Source organism: Drosophila rhopaloa, unplaced genomic scaffold (assembly GCF_018152115.1).
Source record: "Drosophila rhopaloa isolate 14029-0021.01 unplaced genomic scaffold, ASM1815211v1 contig_3, whole genome shotgun sequence".
Classification (NCBI taxonomy): domain Eukaryota; kingdom Metazoa; phylum Arthropoda; class Insecta; order Diptera; family Drosophilidae; genus Drosophila; species Drosophila rhopaloa.
Window position 1 is genome coordinate 22,161,920 of NW_025335123.1, and position 23,647 is coordinate 22,185,566.

General features: G+C 44.5%; 1 protein-coding gene across 5 annotated transcripts; it reads left to right on the top strand.

Moving 5' to 3' along the window:
- Nucleotides 1–1,358: 1,358 nt before the first annotated feature.
- LOC108045360 (DNA N6-methyl adenine demethylase) lies at nt 1,359–19,709 on the top strand. Of its 5 annotated transcripts, XM_017124668.2 has the most exons (11): nt 1,359–1,964; nt 3,662–4,229; nt 4,308–4,981; nt 9,124–10,720; nt 10,841–11,106; nt 11,832–12,060; nt 12,810–13,067; nt 13,138–13,250; nt 13,448–13,528; nt 15,381–15,733; nt 17,309–19,709. In XM_017124668.2, exons 2-11 carry the CDS (start codon nt 3,703–3,705, stop codon nt 18,203–18,205), a joined length of 4,995 nt encoding a protein of 1,664 aa, XP_016980157.1. In that variant the 5' UTR covers nt 1,359–1,964; nt 3,662–3,702; the 3' UTR covers nt 18,206–19,709. The 5 variants fall into 5 exon arrangements, 3 of the variants coding, with proteins under 3 accessions (XP_016980157.1, XP_016980156.1, XP_016980158.1); XM_017124667.2 differs by having other exon boundaries at nt 3,662–4,981; XR_001769341.2 differs by lacking the exon at nt 17,309–19,709 and adding an exon at nt 14,321–14,693 and having other exon boundaries at nt 1,361–1,964; nt 3,662–4,981; nt 15,381–15,466.
- Nucleotides 19,710–23,647: the final 3,938 nt, after the last annotated feature.

Sequence of the window (23,647 nt, forward strand, 5' to 3'; positions counted from 1 at the left end):
TAAAAACTTAAAAACAAAAACTTAAAAAATCTCTGTAAGCATTTGAACATGAAAGCAAAACATATTGTACTTACATTATTAGAAAATAAACCAATCAAACTATGCAAAGTTAAAGATATGAAGCATTAAATTATACATTTAAATTTAAATAGAATTTTCGAATTTAAGTTTTTAAGTAAGTTATCATGATTGCTTCGTTTTTATCGAAAGGATTACTTGAACCCTGAATAATTAATTTCTCTGATAAATTTGACAAAACAATTGTACGAAATGTTGTTCTTTATTTATTTTTTTTTTATTTTCTTTTATTAAGAATGCAAAGTTTATCAAATTGTTTTTTTATAGTTTTTGTTGTTTGTTATTGAAAAATACAATGAATTGTTTCGTTGTTGTGATCATAACGCCACCAATCGTTTCAACTTCTAACAAATAAACCACCTTTTGATTTTACAGATTTTAAATAACACAAATATAAATGATCATACAAAATCAAATACTTCAAAAATAAAACGTAGCTTTAATGTTTTGTAAAGCCCACACACTCTTCAAAGAAATCACCTATTAATAAGTCCCAGTCGTCGACTTTGGCGTATCTTAATCACTGAACTGCAGAAAAAAACACACACAAAAAGCACACATGTGGATTCCGACTTGCAGTGATGATTGATGACGCCGACTTGCAGCGATGATGGAGGTGATTCCCGATTCTCGTTTTCGATTCGATCGGCGAGTGCATTTGGCCTGAATCACCAGCCGGAAAATGCGTCAGTTGGCCAATCGAAGTGCCCGATCGGGAACAGCTCTGGATCTCAATCTGGTCGAGGTCTGCACCTGCATCTGGATCCGAATCTGGCGCGATCTTCGATGGACGACGGACCGCTGGCCACGGAGGAAATCCCTGCACTTGAGTCGTCGACGGGATAAAGTCATTTGTGGGCTGTGCTGCCGGCGTCGCTGCTCCGAGTAAATATCGTCCGAAAAAGCCGCCCTCTGCTTCGCAGGACTCGGGTTTTTTCGGAAAAGGGGTGGCGCGGGGCGGCGACCTTCAGTGCGCCGACTCGCCAAACTGTTATACTGTGATACCCACTGGGGGTGAGAAGGCATTTCAGTTCGTTCGGCTTTCACTCCGAAAAACGGCGCGACTGCGACGTCGACTGCAATTTTGCAGTGCGTTCGAAAGTTCGACAACTTTGGAAAACTGTCAGTTGGCAGCGAACTTAGAACAGGTAGAGACGCACACGTTCCGCCTGGAAAATCGGTACGAAAACGGAACAGGCTAGAACGGAACACTCTGTCCCCCACCCCCCCGACAACCCCGCCAACCCTCAGCTCCATCGATAGGAAAACCCGAGCGAAGGTTTTCCCTCGTGTTATTTTTTTTTTTGGGGGGTTCGGAAAACGTGCGTCGACGTCGACAGCGACTGAAAAACGGCGACTGAAAACGGCGACGATGTAAAATTTTATTACCCCAAACGCATCGAGCAGTCGGGTTTTGGACGTCCGGACTTCACCGCCGCCTCGCTGCGACGACAGACTTTTATTGCAGCGACTGCCATATAGAGTGGGTACAGATTCCATGGTCAGGCCCGGAGATCCCAAAAACTTTCTGAAGACGGACACAAACTTTTTCCAGAGCGCGGCATAAAAGTGCAAAAGTTTTTGTTCGGCAGCGCCACAAACTAAAAGAAACTTCGCCGCCACCGCCGCCGCCGCCGCGAAACCCCCCCACTTTAAAAAACAAAAAGCCAAAAACAAAATACTAAATACAAAATACAATAAAAAGAATAACCAGTGCAATGCAATGCAAACAAAAAAAGAGAAACCCAAGAGTATAATAAACAAATACTAAAAAGTGCGTGGTCTAATTGATATCAAGTATACGCCTCGTAAGCCGGCTTAAGTTTACCAAAACTCTAAACATTCATTCGTAAATATCACCGCCGTCGTCGTCGCGTTGACAAAAAGTGAGTTGCAGAGTTTGTTTGTTTTTTGTTACTGCTTACCCAGTTTTAGTTTGGCTTATTTTTTTGTGTTGGTGATGATATACATCCTATATAAATCGGAGTGTTTGTGTGGAATAACAAATCGCAACATCAGCATAATCAGCAAGCAGCCACAGCATTATCATCAAAATAAACAAAAAAAGGCCGCATAAGAATGGCAAACAAATAAAGTGCAGAGTGTTTAAATACAAACAAATTGAAAACGAAATCGAAATCGAAATCGCTAAGACAACCAAATCGAAAACAAAATCGAAACAGAAACAGAAACAGAATTCACCAAATAGGTAAAGTTCACATATAAGTATTTGACTCTTGTAATATGCCCACTAGATCTTGCAATTATTTGTATCGAACTGAATACTGACAGTCTATATATATATATATGCATATATATATATATTGTATATACTATATACCATGCTGATCCTAACCCAGACCCGCCCCCTGCCCCTGTGAAGGCAAAAATTTGAAAATATATACAAAAATATATAGATTTATAGCGAAAACCAACAAGAACGAGAGAAACAAACAAATGAGTAAAAACAAACAGGAAACAAAAACAATAGAATACAAGTAAAAGAAATTCAATGCAACAAGAATAATCACATTGAGAATTTGACAAACAAAATTGAAAATTAAGCTAACGCAAATCGAGAATCGATAATCATCCCACGCATTTAGATCTAATTGCCAAACGTATCCAATGGATCGTTTGCAAAGTGGGGCAAAACTCGTATCTATCCTGACTGATGATTATATTTTTTCCCATTTATATAGCAGTTTTTAGCCCATGGAAGTTTTGCAGCGAGAATTGTTAAGGTTTTTTTAATATTATTTTAAGTATTATTTTCTTAAGAAAAAAAAACGGTATTCATTTATAAATTTCCTAGATTAAAGCTTAAACTAACAATAAAAATACTTTTATAAGCTAAGGTGTCACAAAACTGTCGTATTTATTGTCATTTAACAACTTTATTTATTGTTTATGGAACCATTAAACTGAGCAAACAAAACAGAACGTAACAAATTTTTCACCATTGTGGAGAGCAACAAACTTTATGACAACAATCCATTAACCCTACGGCACACAAATAATACATTTATTTTTTGTTAACTCTTTATTAGATTATAATTTTGTAAAAAACAAGATTAAATGGGGCTAATAATCGATGTGTTTTCCTAGGATATTCTTTTCATTTAACTGTGTTTTTCTAAGATTATCAGGTGTTATGTAGTTTACGACAATTCATTATTACTATTGGCTAGCTGCGAAGCAGAAAATGGTTAAATGGTCACACGGTATTGGTTTCGATTTGGTCAAGTCTCAAAAAACAGTTTGTTCAAATAATTGTCTGCCAAAAAACGTTTTGTTTATGTATATGTAGTGTTTGGTTTCAAAAGACAAACTTGCGATGATAATATAATTATTATTAGGTAGCTGGGTTTGGTTTCGATTTTGTTTAGTCTGCTGGGCAAACATTTCGCCATAAGCGACCGCGATTGGATTTCGGCTGCTTCGGCTGCTTCGGCTGCTGCACACTGATAATGACGATGTTGCAAAGGTGGCATAACCACGCAGTTGCCACACAAACAACCAAGCAGGTCCTGCTTTTGCCCTCAAAACACTTACATTTCGTTTCGACTTCTCACCTGATCAGCGGAGCTGAAAAGCCGTAAAGTCGGAAAAGCCACCGGGAAGATGGCGCTGTCCAAGCGTCCCCTCACCAAGGACACGCCCTTGTCCGAGAATAATGGGAACCACACGGGCAACGGCAACGGTAATGGTGACCACGAGACCTCCATCAAGCGGCGCAAGCGTTGCAGTCGCGACGAGGACTCCACTCTGAGCTCCAACAACAACAACAATAATAACAATAACAATACGAACAACAATAACAATAGCAATAGTAACAACAACAACTTGCCGCAGAAGAAACGCAAACAGGGACACATTGCCGATAGTCCGGAGAGTCCCACCTGCGGTTCCCTCCTGCTGCCCACACCCACACCCACTCCCACGGCCACTCCCACAGCCACGCCCACATCCGCCGGCAAAGGCAACACGGATGCGGATCAGGACGATGAGGCACTCATCCGCGAGACACAGGCCGCCCTGAAGAGCCTCTCGGGCAGCTGGCCCTCCGATTCGCGCGGCAATCTCTATCGGCTGCAGGAACAGGACGAAAACCCACCGCCCTTCCAGAATCTGTTCGAGGAGAAGCAAAAGTATGTGGCCATCGGCCATGCCATCGACAGCAGCTCAACCAATCCCACAAATCCCACGCTCTTCTCACGTTTCCACAGACAAAAGGAGAACGACCAGGCGCGTCTGAATGCCAGTGGCAATGTCCACAATGTCCACAATGTCCATAGTGTCCACTTGGAGCGCGGCAAGAAGTCGCCCGATCGGTTGGAGGATCACGAACTAGAGGACACCTCGTCCTCCGCCTCAGGACAAGGGGTGTATGCCCAAGCGGCCTCGGCCTTCAAGCCGCCCATCGATATCATCAAACGAAATTATGTGGCCGCCGCCCATGCCCATTATAGTGCCTATAATGCGGCCGCTGCAGCGGAATCGGCCGCCGGATTGGCCTATTACGGCTATGCTGCCGCTGCTGTCGCCAGTCAGCAGCAACACCAGCAGCAGCAACAGCAACAGCAACAGCAACAGCAACAACAACAGCAGCAACAACTCAGTACCGCCTTCGATATTGCCAGCCAGTTGGGCGAAAAGCAACAGCAACGGCCCAAGGAACCGATGGCCGATGGCAAACAGTATACGATCCTCCAGCCGGCGGGCATTGGCAGTCGGGCTGCGTCCGTGATGCAGGACATTGCGTCGCGCGAGGGCGTTGTCGGGGTGCCCCTGGTGGCCACGCCCCCATCGACGGCGGCCAACAGTCCGGCGGCGGCAGCTGGATCCTCGTCGACTCCTTCGACACCGGCGCCCAGTTACTCGCCGGGCAGCCAGAATCGCGGTAAGTGGTCCCAAATAGTAACGAGAGTGAATTTCCCAAGTTGATTGTGATGGTGATGAGTTGGTGGGCTTCGCTGTGACTCTGCTGTGATGCGCTGGAAAAACCGCGACCCCTGGTGAAACTGTACTGCGGTTTTGGCAACACATGTGCGGTGATTTTACTAAAAATAAACTTATAACTTATATCAGGCTAAAACATTGCTGTAACAGAACTACATTTTGGTGAGAACAATATGAAAAATAGTATTTTAATTCGATGTAAATCGCACTTTGAACAGTGTTATAAAATGTACTGTGATTAGATACGAACAGTGATGTACTAAAAAAATATTAAGATTCGCTGAAATCTCCACTGTCACTTCTAAAAGTGCTAAGAGCAACGAACAGTGCTGTAAATAGTTATTTCACTCGCTTTCGACAGTTTAGTGTTGTGCACCATTATTTACTACAAATAGTTCTGTAAAAAACAATACAATCCGTTGTAAACAGTATTGTAAGTCGTTGTGAATAGTTATACAAATCTTTTTATTTGATCCATTAAGAATAGGTCTATAAACATTAACATAATTCGATTTAAATAATACCATAAACAGTTCTGTAAACAGCAATGTAAGCAGGGTTTATCACTTTTATCACTTGTGCGCCAATCAATAAATGCAGTACAGTTAAGTACAGTGCAGTGCAGTGTTAAGCAGTTAATTCACCTGCGATTCGATGTGGTTCGGTTGGGTTTCCGTTTTCGGTTCGACTGATCGATCGGCTGATGTGCGAGACTTCTTGTTGCATTGAGTTTACCGCTTCAATTGGCAAAATCAGAACAAAGTCCCTTGTCCCTAACGACCCAACCTCTCCCCTCCACCCAAAAACCAACCCATTAATTCCCTTTAGAGAGACAGAGACAGAGAGAGAGAGAGTGAGAGAGTGTGTGTGAATGAGTCTTATGGTGTATGGATGATCATCGCCCCCCTCCCCCTCACAAAAAGAAAACGAGAGAGAGACACTCAATTTATGACGATTATTATAACGCTGGCTTTTGTTGTTATTATTATTTGCACAGCCCCTTGCTCCGTAACCCCACATATCTAAAAATAAAACCCTTTTTGCAGCTCATTCAGCAGCCAAAAAGACATTAAGCGATTTTGTCGTTATGAAAATGGGATCGGTAAGGGACGGGGGGTTGGGGGTCTTGTATTTTTGGTTGGGGTCGGGGTCTCGAGCGCACAACAACTAATGGCTTGTAAACCCTTTATGCCACACAAAACTGAGGCACACGGACAGACATCTTTTGGTTGAGTGCCTGAGCCTTGAGCTTTGCCTTCTACTAATTTCGCTGTACAATTTCCACAATTTTCACAGACGACGATGTGTAAGTGGGTGTGGCATGATTAGATATAAAGCATTATGAGCACGTTTTCCTTCAAAAACCACTTTTGCATATTTATTTTGTCATTATGTTTTGGCATTAATATGCTCAGCCAGGAGCTCTTGCGTGTGTATGTCTTTGGTATTCATATAATTTGAATGACTTTTTAAATAGTTGACGGAAGGAAGAATGAAGCAGACTCTTAGACTCTAAAACTCGCTGCGTATACGTAATAAGTCATTAGCGTGCGGCAAGCCATATTGTTATTGTTTTAGCCTCTTTGCTAATGTGGCTTATTAGGCTTAACCCTTCAGTGTGTGTATGTTTGCTCCACACAGACTCCTCTCAATCTTTAGTTTCCCCTATGTACTACCTTATTTTTTGTGTTGTCTTTTTGGCTGATGCCGCCACCACATACACTCGGAAAATTCTAATGCACAAACACTTTAGAACCCCCAAACCCCGTTGGCTTTATTTTAATTAAATTCTAATTAGAGACGAGTCGGTCCTTTTACTTTTACCTTTACTCGGGCTCTCCTCCGGCTGCTGCAGTTTGACATTTTGCCCGGCCACGTAATAGACAAAAACAGGAGTAAAATATTTCGAAAAATATTTCATTAACCAACCCCCCTGCGTCTGTGCCCATATCACGCACATCATACATCACGAACATATCATGGGCCCTGGCATTTTATCTTCGAGGAGTTGCGCTTAGAAAGCGGCCAAGTTTTTTGGGTCTGGTCTGGTATGGTATGGTATGGAGTGGTATGGTTTGGTTTGATTTTTGAAGCTGTCTCGAAAACCCCTTCCCCAGTTTCCCCTTCGGCTGACTGTCATGTGTGTGTGTTGTGTTTGTTGTGTGTATGTGCGTGGGCTTTTTAAAGTAAATAATGCAAAGCTGTTTTCCATCAAATTTTAATTAATTATTTAGGGTAAAAGAATTCGTGTTGCCTGCTGTTGCTGCTACTGCTGTTTTTTAAGGTTTTTCCATGGGGTAGGGGGGGTTCTACGTTCTACGTTCACCGTTCTACCTTCTACGTCAACTTGTCTCTCGCTGTCGCCTGCCATGTAATTAATTAGAAAATATTCACCCAGCCACGCACTCATTCCTCCTGCCTTATTTGCTCGCTCTTCGTTGAATCTAAGTTTTTCTGTTAATTGGTTAATTGTAGATGGCGCCAAATGCCCCACGCCGCATTGTACGGGCCAAGGACATATCACCGGATTGTATTCGCACCATCGCAGGTACCCATCGTCCATATAGATCCCCTGCGAGTCTCGTCCTTTTCTCACACAACAAAACAATCTTATCTCTCCATATATTTTTCGATCTGCCATTGACAGTTTGTCGGGTTGTCCGAAGCGCGATAAAGTCACCACAGAATGTAAGTTTCCCAAGAATACAATTTCGCATGCTTGTGTATGCCCTAGTAGTCGCTCTATCTCTGTCTGTCACTATTTCTCGACTCTCAGTCTCTCTCTCTTTCTATCTTCGATTCTCTAACTCTTTCTAACTGTCAATCTGCCTCCTGTTCTTTCTCCTTGTCTCTGTCTCTGTCTTTGTTTCTCCTAGCAATGCCTTGAGTGTGAATGTTCGATGTGACTGTGAGGTCTTTCCACTTTTCTATTAGAATCTCTAAAACATATTTCCATAAAAGCTAATTCTAATAAAATTGTAGAACTGTTTTTAAGTTTTAATGTTTTTTTCCTTAAAGTCGCGTACAGAAAGAATCTTAAATCATTATATTATATAAAAGCGTATATTTTGCGTTTTAAAAACTTATCTTCCTTTTTTTTATTTTTTCACAACCTTTCAGAATATATAATTCATAAAATATTATATTTTAAGAATCTGTAATGCTCTATATTTTTTCCATAATTTGTTGATATTGTTTTGTTTATTAATATCCTTTGTATTGGTGTGTTTAGTTTCATTTTAAAATCTCAATTATAATTTATAAGATTATGTATGATATAAATCGTGAATGTATTATTTGATAAGAAATGGTAGAGCCCACAGTAGTGTCTGTTAAAAAAAAACTGATTATATTTTCTTCTTGACCTCTTTCTAACTGTCTCCTTTGCATGATCTTAGAGAGATCAAGAAGGATCACCACAGTGATAGAGTCTTTCTTCTGTTGTAAAACTGCATGTAGTTTGCCAATAGCTATCCATTTGATTTGGGTTGGTTGTACGAGATCTTCCACTGAGTGGGAAGTGTTTGTGGCTTGACCTGATAGAGGATCGCTGTCTCTTCTCTGTACCGTTTCCTCTGTCTCTCTCTACTTCTCCGTTTCTCTGTTTCTCTGTCCCTGTCTGTGGAATGCCTTGTTGTTGTAGTCGTGCCATTACCGCTGATCTCCGCTGTGAGTCTGTGAATCTGTGAACCTGTGAAATTGACAATTCCTATGCACTTGCAGTGCTGGCTCTGCACGAGCAGATCCTGAAATGCCCCACGCCCGGGTGCAATGGTCGTGGGCACGTGCAGCCGCATCGCAGCGTGCACCGCAGCCTCTCCGGCTGTCCGCGGGCCGTAAAGCGCTCCGGCGGAGCATCCGGCCGCCGTCCGGGAGCAGCACTACTAGCACCACTAGCACCACCAGCAGCAACAGCAGGTGAACCACACTCTAGCCCCTCAAGCCCAGCCGACTCTGTGTGTGAACGATATATACGAATATACGATTAAAACGAACCCCTTCCGAAACTCACTTTCACCTTTCACCGCCCGATCTTTGTTCTATCGCTCCATGTCTTGCTCTGCTTTTTCTCGCACCCTCTAGCCGGCGATCTGGAGAAGCACGAGAAGGAGCTGCATCCGCTGGACAAACTGAAGCTGGCCTCCAATCACTATCTCAACAACAACAACAGCAGCTGCGTTAACAACAACAACAGCACGACGAATCTTGGTGGCAGCACGGCGACGACAACGACGATGCCGATTATCAAATCGGAGTACAGTCCCGTAGCCAGCATCAAATCGGAGTATAATAAGAGCCCCATGCACTCGTATCTGTCGGGCGAAGCGGCCGCGCCCGCCCCCGCCGCCCCCTCATCGGCGAGCGCCGCCCAAGCGCCGCGTTCCGGATCCACGAGCGGTACAGGATCGACCTCGAACGGAGGTGAGAACAACCTGCACGCCCCCCACTTGAGTCGCTTCGTTGGGCTGCAGAGTCCGCCGCACCAGCCACATCTCAATCCCCACGGACACCACCAGCAGCAGCAGCAGCAACAGCAACAGCAGCAACAACAGCAGCAGCAGCAACAACAGCAGCAACAACAGCAACACACGCTGCACCAGCAGAGAGGACCCTTCATAGAGGGTAATGATGTACCCGATCCCTCGGCCACTTATCACTCGGAACACCAGCAGCAGCAGCAACAGCAACAGCAGCAACAGCAGCAGCAGCAACAGGCCGACGAGCGACAGCAGCAATATGAGCAGATGCGCTATGCCCAAAGTCATGTGAGCGTTGGTCCCAGTGGGGAGTTGATGGCGCCCAACGGTGGGGAATTGTCACCGGGAACGGCGAGAAGCGCCTATGAAGCGCATCCCGGACATCCGCATCCGCATCCCGGCCATCCCGGGCATCCGCATCCGCATCCGCCCGTCTCGCTGAGCTCCCTCAGCTCGCCAGCGTTCACAGTGGATGCGGTGAGCGCAGCAGCGGCCAGCGGAGCGGGCTTCGAGCGGTACGACCCCAGCAGCGTCTGCTGTCCCAGCAACGGGGGTCAAAGGGCATCGGCGGCCACAGCGGCGACGGCGGCCACAGCAGCGGCCGCCTACCACTATCTGCCGCAAACCACCGACGAGATGCAGGCCCAGCAGCAGAAGTATCTGCAGGAGCAGCAGCTAATGTTGGCCAAGGCGGAGCACGAGGAGCTGGCCAACGGGGGTCAGCCCCTGTATCCGCGGCCCATGTACCACTACGATCCCACCATGGGACCTCTGCCGCCGGGCTTCTCGGCCATCAATCTGTCGGTGAAGATGGCCGCCGCCCAGGCAGCCGCTGCTGCCGCCGCCTACCAGAACCAGCAGCAACAGCAACAGCAGCAGCAGCAACAGCAGCAGCAACACCACCAGCAGCAACAGCAACAGCAGCAGCAGCAACAGCAGCAGCAGCACGGCAAACAGAGCAGCTCACCCGCCCCAAATGTGGGCGGTGGTGGTGTGCCGGCGGTGGATCTCAGTGGCTCCACCTCGGTGACGAGCAGCAGTCCGCACGGTTTCAATTCGCCAGCCTCGCACAACCAGTACACCGCCCAGCGGATGGGCAACGGCAGTCCACAGCCAGGAGCCAGTCCCAACATAGCCAGTCCCCAGGTGCCGAGTCCCCAGGGTCAAACGTTGGACCTCAGCGTCACCCGCTTACCCCACAGGTTAGTAGTTGGCACTCTGGAATACATCCCAGCCAGACCCGCATCCATCTCCCTGCACTTGTGCAACACAATTCATTAAGCATTTATAATACCCCTCACCTTTGACCTCTCCATCCGCAGCATTATCACGAGTCCACAGTACGGCGCCGATGGCCTGGTGGTGGGTCATGCCCAGGGATTCGTGAGTGGGGCGACAGGACCTCTGGGTCCCGGCAATGGCGGACCGCCGCGATCGCCGCAAATGGAACCAGTGGACTTCAGCGGACCCCCGCGACCCCTGGGCTTTGGTCTGGTGGGCCACATCAGCGGTCCGCGACCTTACAGCCGCGAATCCACGCCGGACAGCGGCGGCTCTCACTATATCGAAACGTATCGGGATCCCAGTGGTAAGTTAACGTATACTTATTATCGGCGGTGTCGCACGGTTCTCTATAAAAGGAACTTCTAAAAACGAAACTATTTTAAAAACAAGAGAGAACGCTATAGTCGGGTGCCCCGACCATCAGATACCCGTTACTCAGGTAAAGGGAGTGCGAGGGAGATGGAGATAGAAACTTTGATCACGCATAACTTTTTAACGAATGGTCCGATTTGAAAAATTTCTTCTACATTTCGATAGGTATTGATAAACACAATAAAACTGCATTTTTACTTTTCCGAAATATTTAAATTTTTAAAATATAAGCGATTGTGGGCGTCAGAGGGGGCGTGGCACCATTTTGAAACAAACTTGCGCTGCGTAGGAACTGCTCAAATCTACATGCAAAATGCCAATATTCTAGCTTTTATAGTTTCCGAGATCTCAGCGTTCATACGGACAGACAGACAGACAGACAGACGGACAGACAGACGGACAGACGGACAGACGGACATGGCTATATCGACTCGGCTAGTGACCCTGATCAAGAATATATATACTTTATAGGGTCGGAAACGCTTCCTTCTAGCTGTTACATACTTTTGCACGAATACAATATACCCTTTTACTCTACGAGTAACGGGTATAATAAATATATATCAATTAATACTGTATTTCCGCATGTGAATATGAAATTGCAATATCACCACAAAAGTAGCTCAATTTGGAACCCTCTATCCATTGTCCTTGCAGGCTACTCCCCGCACCCCGGTTACGGGATGGTGGTGCAGTCGGACTATCCGCCAGCCGGATACCACGGCTACGGCCCGGCGGCGTACCAGTGCAGCAATCCGTACGCCACGGCCGTCGGCCCCGGTGGCTATCCCACGCCCGTCTCCGGCGGATACTCGCCCAGTCCGGCCACCTGCTACTCGATGCCACCGCCGCAGCACATCCCGCAGCACGACAAGTCCAAGGACGGGTAAGTCCCCTTCCCATTAGTATATACACTCCAGGACAGTCTGTTTGCCCGATGTGGTTAATGATTCATATAATAATTGGCCAAACACTGTCCATCCATCTATGTTGCGGACTATCAGCAATCCATCTCTGTCACAAGAAAAGTGTTTCAGCAACACCTGGAGCACACAGCAAACTTATAGTAGTTCGAACCCTAAACAGAATATATGTATAATATAAAGTAATGTGAAAAATATGAATTTTAAAACTTAAAAACTGAACAAAGTGGTCACAAATTAGGTAGAAAGTTTTGTAATAAGGAAGGTGAAATAGAATTGCAACCTAAAGCTTAAAATATTTCATAGTTGCCGGAACAATAAGGATGGCTTCTTTAAAATTGCTCGACTTTGTGAGTTCGCAATGATAGTTGCCAGCATAAATGCTGTAGTTGGCCTGAGCTTTGAGTCCTTGGTAAAGTCCTGTGCGGACACTAAAGCCCAGGGTCGAGAGACTTTAATATTTATGATTACGACTGAAAGTGGCCGCAGAGCGGTCGTAAAAAATCTTCATCCCCACTCAGACACCCCGTGATTAAATGGGACTTTAAAACCGAAAGTTTCAAGTCGAGAGTCTTAGCCGCACGAACAGACACAGACATATGGAGCTCTTCTCTTATCTGGCCACGACCACTTGGCCTGATTTGGGATTTGGGATTTGGGCTTGGGTCACTCACTAATCCGACTGCCATCCCCTGCTCTTTTTCGATTCCAGATTGACGGGCTGCTCGCGCTCGGACCGCAACCATCTGCAATCGCACTCGCAGGAGCTAAAGTGCCCCACGCCCGGATGCGATGGCTCCGGACACGTGACCGGGAACTACTCGTCCCATCGCAGCCTCTCCGGCTGTCCCAGGGCCAACAAGCCCAAGAGCAAGCCGCGCGATGGCCAGGACTCGGAGCCCCTGCGGTGTCCCATCCCTGGATGCGATGGTTCCGGCCACTCCACCGGCAAGTTCCTCTCCCACAGAAGGTGAGTCCCCAGGACCTAGTTGTTTGCTGGACTATATCTAAAGGTGGCATTCCCATTGTTCCTCCTTCAGCGCCTCGGGCTGCCCGATCGCCAATCGCAACAAGATGCGAGTTCTGGAGGCCGGCGGCACTGTGGAGCAACACAAGGCCGCAGTGGCAGCTGCCACCGCCATGAAGTTCGATGGTGAGTAAAGATTTCTACAAATATATTTATACTTCCCAATGCTCAACTAACTTAAATTCACTTGGTATAAAGTTTAAGCCTAATCTAACCAAATTATCTCATCGAACCTTTTAACCAGAACCAGTTTATCCCTAAAAGATAAAGCAAATTAACCATCAATTTCACCTCTTTTTTCCCTTTTTTACACATTTCTAAAGCCTGCACCACGGTGGGCAGCCAGGGCATCAAGAAGCCAAAGTTCGATGAGGTCACCATGGTCTATCCCAAGGGTTATACAGGTGAGTGACCCCGATCGCAGACGCTTCATCTCGCTCTCCTTCTCACGCTGTCTCTCTCTTGCGTGTTTTTTCTGTTATGAACTGGGCCCAGGGCTAATATACCATATCCCTCCTAGATCGAAAAGGGGGTTGGGTTATAATGGCCTTGTCATGAAGTTAGCAACACACAAAGAAGAACAATACCTAATTTATAATTTCCTTTAAAAAAAAACGTATTTTAAAAAACATATTATTCTTCTCTGTTGTTGCTCGCTTTTGTCTTGAACATTTTCGGTTGGAATTTTGTGTGCGTGTGCTAAAGTCAAACGAAAAATAGAAAGCATCAAAAGAAATGAAAAACAAAAAAAAACATATATTTAACAAGAAGAAACTTTATTTTTGGTTTTGGTTTCGGAAAATGCAACACAAAAAGAATTTCAAAAACAAATCAAGCAAATTTTCGTTAAGTTTCGAAATCCTTCGAAAAGTCCCACAACCTCCGACAACACCAACTCCCCCCGAAAACCAACCACTCACTCGAAATGTCCTCTGAAAATCCTCCCGATAAACCCGGTACATAACAAGAACCCGTTAATAATATTAAAAGGCCCACACACACCCACAAATGCGAATGTGTATGTGTGTGTGTGTGTGTGTATGCTACGAACAAGAGAAAAAAGCAAAAGCAAAAGCAACAAAGAAGCTGATCAAAAGAGAAAGAAACAATTAAATTCCTAGTTTTAATTCTAATTTAATTCTGTGTTTCTTCTTTTCGTTTCGTTTCATGTCGTTTTTGTTGACGTTTTCTTTTAGATTACGCAACGTTTTGTATCGGTGCCGAGTATCTACTGTAAATAGAAAACGAAACCACTGAATCTCGCAGTCAAAACAGTCCGAATCGAAACTGAAAATGAAACTGAAACCACAACCAGCAACCAAAAATAAATGCAATGAAAATCCAAATGCAGCTGAAAAAAAAAATAAAACAAATCAAAGCAAATACAGTACAGAATCCCTAAAATAAAAAAATAACCAATTATATGTGTCTGTATACAAAACCGAAAGACAGCAATGCGAACAGACCACAAATTGTCATACCTACAACTCACACAAATCAGAGAATCCAAAAATACAAAAAAAATGTACATACAAAAATTGCCAGGGAGTCTGTCGATTGTCGATCAAGGTAAGCCCGAAGATAAGATGATTAAAACCCACTAAACCACCAACTAACACCACTCATTCACACACACAGACAGCAATCCAATGCACACAAACAAGTCACTTGTCCTTAGATCTACCACACTTCATCTAATGTGTACTCATTTTTTCTAACCATTGAATTTGAAAGTTCTCTATAAACTGTGATTCAATCAACTAATGTGATTGCACCACAGTGTGTCTTCTCTATAAGTAAATTATAAAAATAAATGGAGTCACAGTTTTGAAATCTTCATAAAGGTGTCAAAAAATAGGCCAGAAATGATTTTCAATTCGAAAGACTGATGGACGCGTCTATCTATTTTTCAGTGCTCAGTTTTCACCATGTCCTTCACAAAAAGTGACTCACACCATCCATCCATAGAACTACACTTTACATCATACCCTATACCAGACTTTACACCACACCTTACACAACACTTTACACCACACTTTACACCACACATTACACCACACTTCACACCACACACACACTAGTGCCAATTGAGTTGCTAGCACACGCGCACATTGACGAACCGTGGAATGCCAGACGATCGCTCTTACAAATCCACAAAAAGAGAAAAGATAAAACAGCATATTGACCATAGATCTCGTAGGACCGAACCACCCACCACTCACCACCACTAACGAGCCTCTCATTCACTTGGAACAGGCGGCAGCGGTCTGGACATCGTCATGGGCGGCGTAGGGAGCAGTGTCGGCGTGGGACTGGGCCTCAATGTCGGCATCGGGGTCACCAGCAGCAGCAGCAGCGGCAGTACCGGCGGCGGCAACAACAACTCCAGCGGCAGCAGCAACACCAGCGGAACCGACAAGAATCCGAATCCATCGGGCGGGGGAGGAGGAGGAGGTCCCTCCTCGGGGGCCACTGGCAGCGACGATCTCAACACACTGGAGGCCGAGATCTCGGAGCTGCAGCGGGAGAATGCCCGCGTGGAGTCGCAGATGATGCGGCTCAAGTCGGACATCAATGCCATGGAGTCGCAGCTGAGCACCAGCGATCGGGTATGTAGGCTCAGGTTCGTTGACGGCAACAAATTATGAGACCAAGTCCATTTCCCACTAGGCTAAGCGCACCAACTTTTCAGACGATGGTCACACTGAAAGTTTTGCACAACCCCCCCCCCTCCCAACCCACCCATTTAAAACTTTCGACTCAAACGAGACTTTGAGTGGAGTTCTTTTTACCCGTCGTAGTATTAGTATCGCTTTTGTTGTTTCCGAGTTCGGTCTGTCGTCACCTGAGCGAGTTTTGTCTTGGTACTTTTCAAGGACGTCTCTAAAACTCGGCGAAAAAACAATGAACAACAAGTGAAACAAAGTAAAGTAAAGTAAAGTTAAGTAAAGTGAAATAAACTTAGGCTAAAGTTGAATCGAAAACGAGGGCGCGAGAGCGAGAAAGTTTTATCAGCCGCCGACGCAGACGTTAAATTGCCAGGGATCCTTTTTCGGGTTTTCCCAAGCCTAAAGTCATATTTGCCTGCACAGAACAAAATATAGATTGATATGGATATAAAGTTTGAGCTGGCCAAATTAATTTTTTGTAACCTAAGGCTGAAACTAAGTTTTTTGAAATTGTTCAAAAACGGATGACAAGATGTTTAGTGGAAAGTTTCTGAATGCATTTCAATTAAAGCAGTGTTGGTGTCAATAAATTGAAAGCTCAGCAATTGCATACAGAACGTAGGGTTCAAGACCCCCACTGAGTATAGAGTTTATATTTTCAATTTCCAATTGACCCCTGGGAACACATTCGCCCTTTCTTTCTGTGTAAGGAATCCACCCGGAACGCGGTGCACTTCACTCCACCCCCTGTCGACGTCGGCCAATCGGTGACGTTGCATCCTCACTGCATCGGGCGGCGAATCAGAATCGGCGACGTCAGGGGCATGAGCAGGAGCAGGGGGTGTGGCACACCCCTAAGCACACCCCGCATCCACACCCACACCCACACACACATCGAAGTCTCCCTCGGCGTGTGTGCGCTGGTCATGCGCAGGCCTTGATGTTGCAGCCCAAAAACACAACGAGGCGCCAACAAATCGCAGGACGCCATTCGATTTGCTCCTAAAAACTGGGAAATGGGGCGCAAAAAAAAAAAGGACGAAGAAAAAAAACAAGTCCAGAACTGTGCTACAAAGGCGCCGGCAGCGACGTCGACGCAGCATTAACCTTTGTGTTTTTTGGGGGCGCCCCAAGGCCCCAAAAACTCCGAAAAAACCCACTCCCTCTAGAGCTCTCTCTCTCGCTCTTGCGCTCGCTCTCGTCCGCAGCCGTCTCTTTCTGCCGCCGGTGTTCGTGCGACTTCGTTCAGGATTCGTCTTTTTTTTGTCTTCTTACTTTCTCCCAACCCCATTTCTTATTTTTTTTATACACTTCTGTGTGTGATGGCCCGTTCTTATTGGAATTCCTATACACATATGTGTGGCACATGAGCAGGGGTTTATGTACCAGGGGAGGGGTTTCCACCGCCCAATCGAGTAAATTGAATGCCAATACTCGTGACCATCGTCTGGGCACCCTATCCACTCGGCCACTAACCTTATGTATTTTGTATTCTGTATTTTGTGCCCACCTTAGGAGGCTTCTCCACTGAGCGGCCACCAGCAGCAGCAGCAGCTCCCCCGCTCCTCGGTGGCTTTGGCCTCGCCCAGCGGTCAATCGCCATTCGCCAGTGTCAGTTCCACCAGTGGCACCACCGTCGGCGGCGGGGCAGGGGCAGGCGCCAATGGCGGCAGCAGCAACTCCGGAGGCAGCACCACCAATGCCAACGATCTGAACCACTCGATCAGCAATTTGGCACCCAGTTCCGGCAGCAATCCGAACCTCCAGCCTCTGGATGGTGGTGCCCCACCCAATGCCAATCTGAACAACTACTACGAGAGCCTGCGGAACAATGTGATCACGCTGCTGGAGCATGTGCGTCTGCCACCGCCGCCACCTCCTCCGGGCGGTTCGGCCACTCCCAGTTCCTCGGCCGCATCGGTGGTCCATCATGGGCTGGATAATGTGTGTGGTGGTCAGCTGGTGACCGGGGGATCCCTGGTGGGTGGCGACCATGCTGCCGCGTACTCCACACTCCTGCCGCCGCCACCACCACCTCCGTCGTCGGGTGGCTCGGCTCCGGGTGGTGGTGGCATGTACGGAGGATCCGGTGGTCTCCATCAGGCAGCCAACTCCAGCAACCACAGTGGTGGCCTGTCATCCGGCGGGGCAGTGGGACCGCCTCCAGTGCCGCCGCCACACCATCATCCCTACACGGTCCACCATCCCGTCGGCTATGCCCATCCGCATGCCCATCCGCATGCACATCCGCATCCGCACGAGCACTTCGACTCGTACATCTCGAAGCTGCAGTCGCTGTGCGTGCCCCCAGATGTCTATGCCCTGCCCGAGGATGCGGAACGGCCCGTCTACAACTCGGTGAAGCCCACAATGCACCAGGACTACGGCAAGCTGATGCCGACGCCCATCTAAGACCCTGAGAATCAAAAGCCCAGCACTGGTGACCCCAAACTGAAACAGAGCCACATCCCGTCCAGGGCTCAAAACAAGTGTAAATACTCAAAAAAAAGATGAGACAGCAGTGAAAAAACTGGAGCTATTCATAGGCCTGACTTTAAGGCAGACTATACAAATTAAAGAAAATAAAAACTGGGGGACAGAGTGTCGGTCGGGGTCACCCGACCTTCATGCTCAAGGCCCCATTAGTACTTAACATAATGCTAGTTATTAGGTCTAGAACACTAACCATTTAGTTGGTCGGGGCAATGCTAGTCCCAAGTCTTAGTGCTTAGAACTGTTCCACGTCCTAGATCCTAGACGCTTTCGTCGTGTGTTGATAGCAACTCTGTATAAAAACCAAGAAGGGAAAACCAAATATAAGTGTGTAATTGGATTATAAATTGCAATTTTTTTTTGTCTGTATCAAATACTAAAACTAGAAGTTATAGATATCTATATAAATATATATGAAATATTGATTTAACTGTAGGGCATTTGTTTGGTGTTAATGTCTGGTCAATTTTTTGCATACGGAACACGAGATGTTCGCAACTACTTAATAGTCCCTATCCGAAATCCACGTAGTACCCTCTAGCCCATAATATCCCCGCAGGCTAAGTTTAGTTTAGTGGCAAAGTCGAACACCAAAAGTGGAAGAACGAAGTATAATACGACATATAGACATGCAAATATAATCAGTACTAAACTTAGTGGATGTAATCGTACGATTTTTTTTTGTTTTTTTTGTGTAATTGTAATATTGAAAATGTAATAGTAATATCAAGCGAATATCTAAAACTATAATGGGTAAGTGTGTGAAAGAAAGTGAGAACTTTGGCAAAACGAGGTGGCAAAACATACATATAATCGGGAGAACAAAGCACGAGTACATTTGCAGATTATATCAGTATGTGAGTGTATATGTATGTCTGCTTATCTGTAGGATCGTAAGTTTTAATGTTACCCCTTACGAAACCGGGCAAGAGGCATTAACCAAAACCCCAAAAACAAAACCGAAGAAATAGATTAAAATTCAGTGCAATACATTCAACCAAATGATGGCAGAACGAAAAACCAAAATCGTAATAAACTAATTGTGTAAGCTTAAGTAAAAAAAGTAGTTGAACAAAAAGTAACGTTTTTTTTTTGTATCATCATACGTCTAATCTTAAACCTAACTATAACTAAATAAAAAAGAAATAACTCGTAGAACGGAGAAAAAGGAACCCCAAAAACCGCAAGGTAATTTAGACGAATTTTAAAAGAAAAACCAAATGGAAAAAGTTGAAAACAAAAAAATGAGTGGCGAAATGCGAAAGAGTATGAAAATAAATAGCAGGCTTAACAAAAATCATTGTACTAAATGAAGTAATACATTACGATGATTAAAATAATTAAACTAAACTAAATATAAATCTAAAATATATATATATAATATAATATTGTATTGTATGACAAGAAAAAATTCTGTAATTTACAACCGAAAAATATTTTATGTGATCATTGTCTTTTTTTTTAATATTACAAGAAATAAATAATTCGAATACCAAATAAAGGATATACACAATAATGGAATAATTGTTTTCATTTAACGGGCTGTTTGATTTAATTTTTCGGGTGAGAAAAGTTTAGTGTTTTGTGGATTTTTATAAGGTTTGTTTAATAAGTGATTCGTTTTTACTGAAATTGTCCTCAAACTGAGATTCCTTTGCTGGTTTTCAGAAATACGTGGTATTTTGTTTCAAGATTAAATAAATAAAAAAACAAAAAAGTTTACAGATTCTGTGAAACCAACAGATTAATCAAGAGCTTCTAAAACCCCATACGTTTCTGTTTTTTGGTCTTTATTTCAGCCAAAGGTCATTCCTCGATTACTCATCTTAATCGTTTTGCATATACTTATTTATCCGAGTACTCATTTTCTGGCCCTTGCATTAGCATAAATCAGTGGTAAATTGTTTCCTTTTTTTGGGGAGGGGAATGTGCGGACAGTGGTAATCGAATGAAAAATGCGCAGTAATTTCTTGGCAACGTTTTTAATTTCAATTAGCCACTGGACATTGACCAAAGGACCGAACCTCCTGCTGAAAGTCCGCTAAGCGACGAAGGATGCAGGATGGGCAGGCCATGCTCTCCGGTTAGCTGCCACTTGATTTATGTGGCTTCATTAGACATTCCGCACATAGTCGGTGGGCAGCAGGGAAACTGAGTAATCGGGGGCTAAGTGATTGCCAAAAACTAAAAGCGAACCCACGGCCAAACACAATTAGAAGCAAACCGAAAATCAAATTTCAAGGAGGAAAATTCTGTGTTGGGGTTTTTCTTCTTTTTTTTTTGTTGTTTGGTTTGGGTTCCCCGGGAATTTGGTAGTTTTCCGATTGACCAGCATGGAATACTTTTGGTTGCCACCTAAGGTACTCAAAGTGCGGGCCAACCATAAAAAAAAAAAACAATAAAAGGGTTCCCGGGTCCGGTTTTTGGTTTGTGTTTGCTCGTGTGAGCCGCAAAAATATTTGCATAGTTACCTTTAATGTGGTTCGCTTCAGGTCGGTTCGGAGTTCACAGTTCGCAGTCTCCATGCAAAGTTCTTCAAAAACAAACGAACAAAAGTTTTCTTTGCACAAACACACACACATGCTGGCATGTAATTTAAAATGAAAAATTCTATTCTTTTGACGCAATCACAGGCACACACACCATCGCAGTCGCAGGAGACAAGCACACACATACGTCAGCGAGCATTGATTTCATTTGCATAAATAAGGAAAAACTCGGATGGTCGGGGGAAAGTCTGGCCCCAAAGTGGGTGGAGGTGGGCGGGAGTTACAAAAAAAGGGGGGCTTCAAAAAGGACCTCTCTGTGCCGCTAATAACGTGCGGCAAACAAAACTATTGCCTACTTTTGGGCGCCAAGAGAAATCAGTCATACACTTGCACAGTGCTTCGAAGCGCCTGGAAAACTTCCTAAACAATCTTATTATTTATAATGGATACGTTACAATTTTAAATTAAAATCGAAGCTGACTGATTTTAACCACAATCACAAAGTTAAGGAATCTATAAGTCCAATTGTAGGTCACCTTTGGGCAACTCATCGGAAACTTAGAAATAACCAACATGAAAATGGGTCAAAAAATCGGTCAACGCTAAAATGAAAATTTTGAATGCAGATTTTCAGAGAATCCAACCACAAGTCTTTAGAGGTATGCCACTTTGAAATCGGATTAAATTTGGTAAAGTTATGGAATCTATAAGTCCAATTGTAGGTCAGCTTTGGGCAACTCATCGGAAACTTAGAAATAACCAACATGAAAATGGGTCAAAAAATCGGTCAACGCTAAAATGAAAATTTTGAATGCAGATTTTCAGAGAATCCAACCACAAGTCTTTAGAGGTATGCCACTTTGAAATCGGATTAAATTTGGTAAAGTTATGGAATCTATAAGTCCAATTGTAGGTCACCTTTGGGCAACTCATCGGAAACTTAGAAATAACCAACATGAAAATGGGTCAAAAAATCGGTCAACGCTAAAATGAAAATTTTGAATGCAGATTTTCAGAGAATCCAACCACAAGTCTTTAGAGGTATGCCACTTTGAAATCGGATTAAATTTGGTAAAGTTATGGACTGTGGAAGTCTGATTTTGGGTCACCTTTGAACAACTCATCGGAAACTTAGAAATAACTAACATGAAAATGGGTCAAAAAGTCGGCCAACGCTAAAATGAAAATTTTGAATGCAGATTTTCAGAGAATCCAACCACAAGTCTTTAGAGGTATGCCACTTTGAAATCGGATTAAATTTGGTAAAGTTATGGAATCTATAAGTCCAATTGTAGGTCACCTTTGGGCAACTCATCGGAAACTTAGAAATAACCAACATGAAAATGGGTCAAAAAGTCGGTCAACGCTAAAATAAAAATTTTGAATGCAGATGTTTAGAGAATTAAGCCACAATCATTTTGAGGTATGCCACTTTGAAATCGGATGTCTGTAAGAAAAGTTATGAGCTTAGAAGTGCCGTTTTTTGGCACTTCTCTGCCAAATCATTAAAAATGACAAAAAATAGAAAAAATGATCGGCGAAATTTAAATATTTTAAAATTTTAAAAATCAACTTTTTGCATGATTATATCCGTAGTATTATATTTTACCACTGTGCCGCGTACTTCCATTTCCCCACTCTACCGCCGAACACCGCTTTCCCCAACTCCCTACCCCTTCCCCTTCCCCAACCCCAACCCCTTCCACCGATGTATGCGTACGCTGAAGGCGGCGGCAGTCAAAAATCGCATAAATTAAAAAACTGCACACACTCACGCACAGACATGCGATAGATGGGAGGCGGGTAAGGGGGAGTGGGTGGTTGGAGGTAATGGCAACCCTTTGTGATCCCCCCCTCCATGCCCAGCTGTCGCTCACCACCAAGGAAGTAATAAAGTATCTCGAAAGTAACTTATTAACCATGCTGACAACGCTGCCAGCGAAGCTCCTGGAGCTCCAGACACACAGTCAGGATACCAGGACATCAGGATGTGTCTGTGTAATACACGCATACCCTGGTAAGGGGTGGGGGGAGGGGGCCACGGGTAGTCATGTTTCATGTTTGCTAATTGCAAGTCGATTTTTCATTTCGCATTTCTCTCCAGAGTGTCGTAGTGGACCTGGGACTCCGACGTCGACCTCAACCTGAAGCGAAAGCTGAATCCCCATCCGAACCTGAGGTCCAACACATGCACAGTGAGAAACGGGGTCTATGCAGATTAAAAGATCATATAAATGAATAATTTTGTAATTTGTTTGATTCGTTAATATTACTCTATATATATATTATAAATATATATATGGTATGTATGTCATTTTCTGCTATCGTTGGAATTTGTTTGATATTAAGCAATCAATGGTAGAAAACCCTTTCTGACAGATTCCAATTTAGTATACCAAAATCTAGTAACGCAGGATAGTTAGGGCCACAATGCATTTTATAATTTTCTTTAAGTGCCATAAGGGAGCTGGACAAGGAACTGATTGAGTCTGTGGAAATTGTTGAGGTTTCCGCTGACCCACTCAACGCCGAATCCGCATCATTCCGGAAGGGACTCCAGGCAAAAAGGGAAAAATATTTAATTTAAAGCAGCATAAAAACAAAGACGACTACGAAAGTGTGGGGTGAGTTGTGCCAGCAAATGGTTAATTTAATTACAAATTCTTTGCTTTCTTTTGCATTCGTATTAAATTTTCATGCCGTCCTGACATCAGCTTCCTGTGTGTGTGCGTGTGTGTGTGTGTGAGGCTACACATGTGGTGGTGGGTATACAGTAGTGTGTGTGTGTGTGAGGCACCTGCTGTCATTGCCGTCTTTGCAACATTTTGGACGCCTAAATACCCAAGAGACTTGAGAGAAAGCATTTCTCCCA

Bases quoted from the DNA above. Each gene is read 5' to 3' on its own strand.
- LOC108045360 (XM_017124667.2), top strand. From the start codon at position 3,703: ATGGCGCTGTCCAAGCGTCCCCTCACCAAGGACACGCCCTTGTCCGAG. The intron at 11,107-11,831 runs GTAAGTTAACGT...TTGTCCTTGCAG, and splicing joins AACGTATCGGGATCCCAGTG to GCTACTCCCCGCACCCCGGT. The intron at 13,251-13,447 runs GTGAGTAAAGAT...ACATTTCTAAAG, and splicing joins CACCGCCATGAAGTTCGATG to CCTGCACCACGGTGGGCAGC.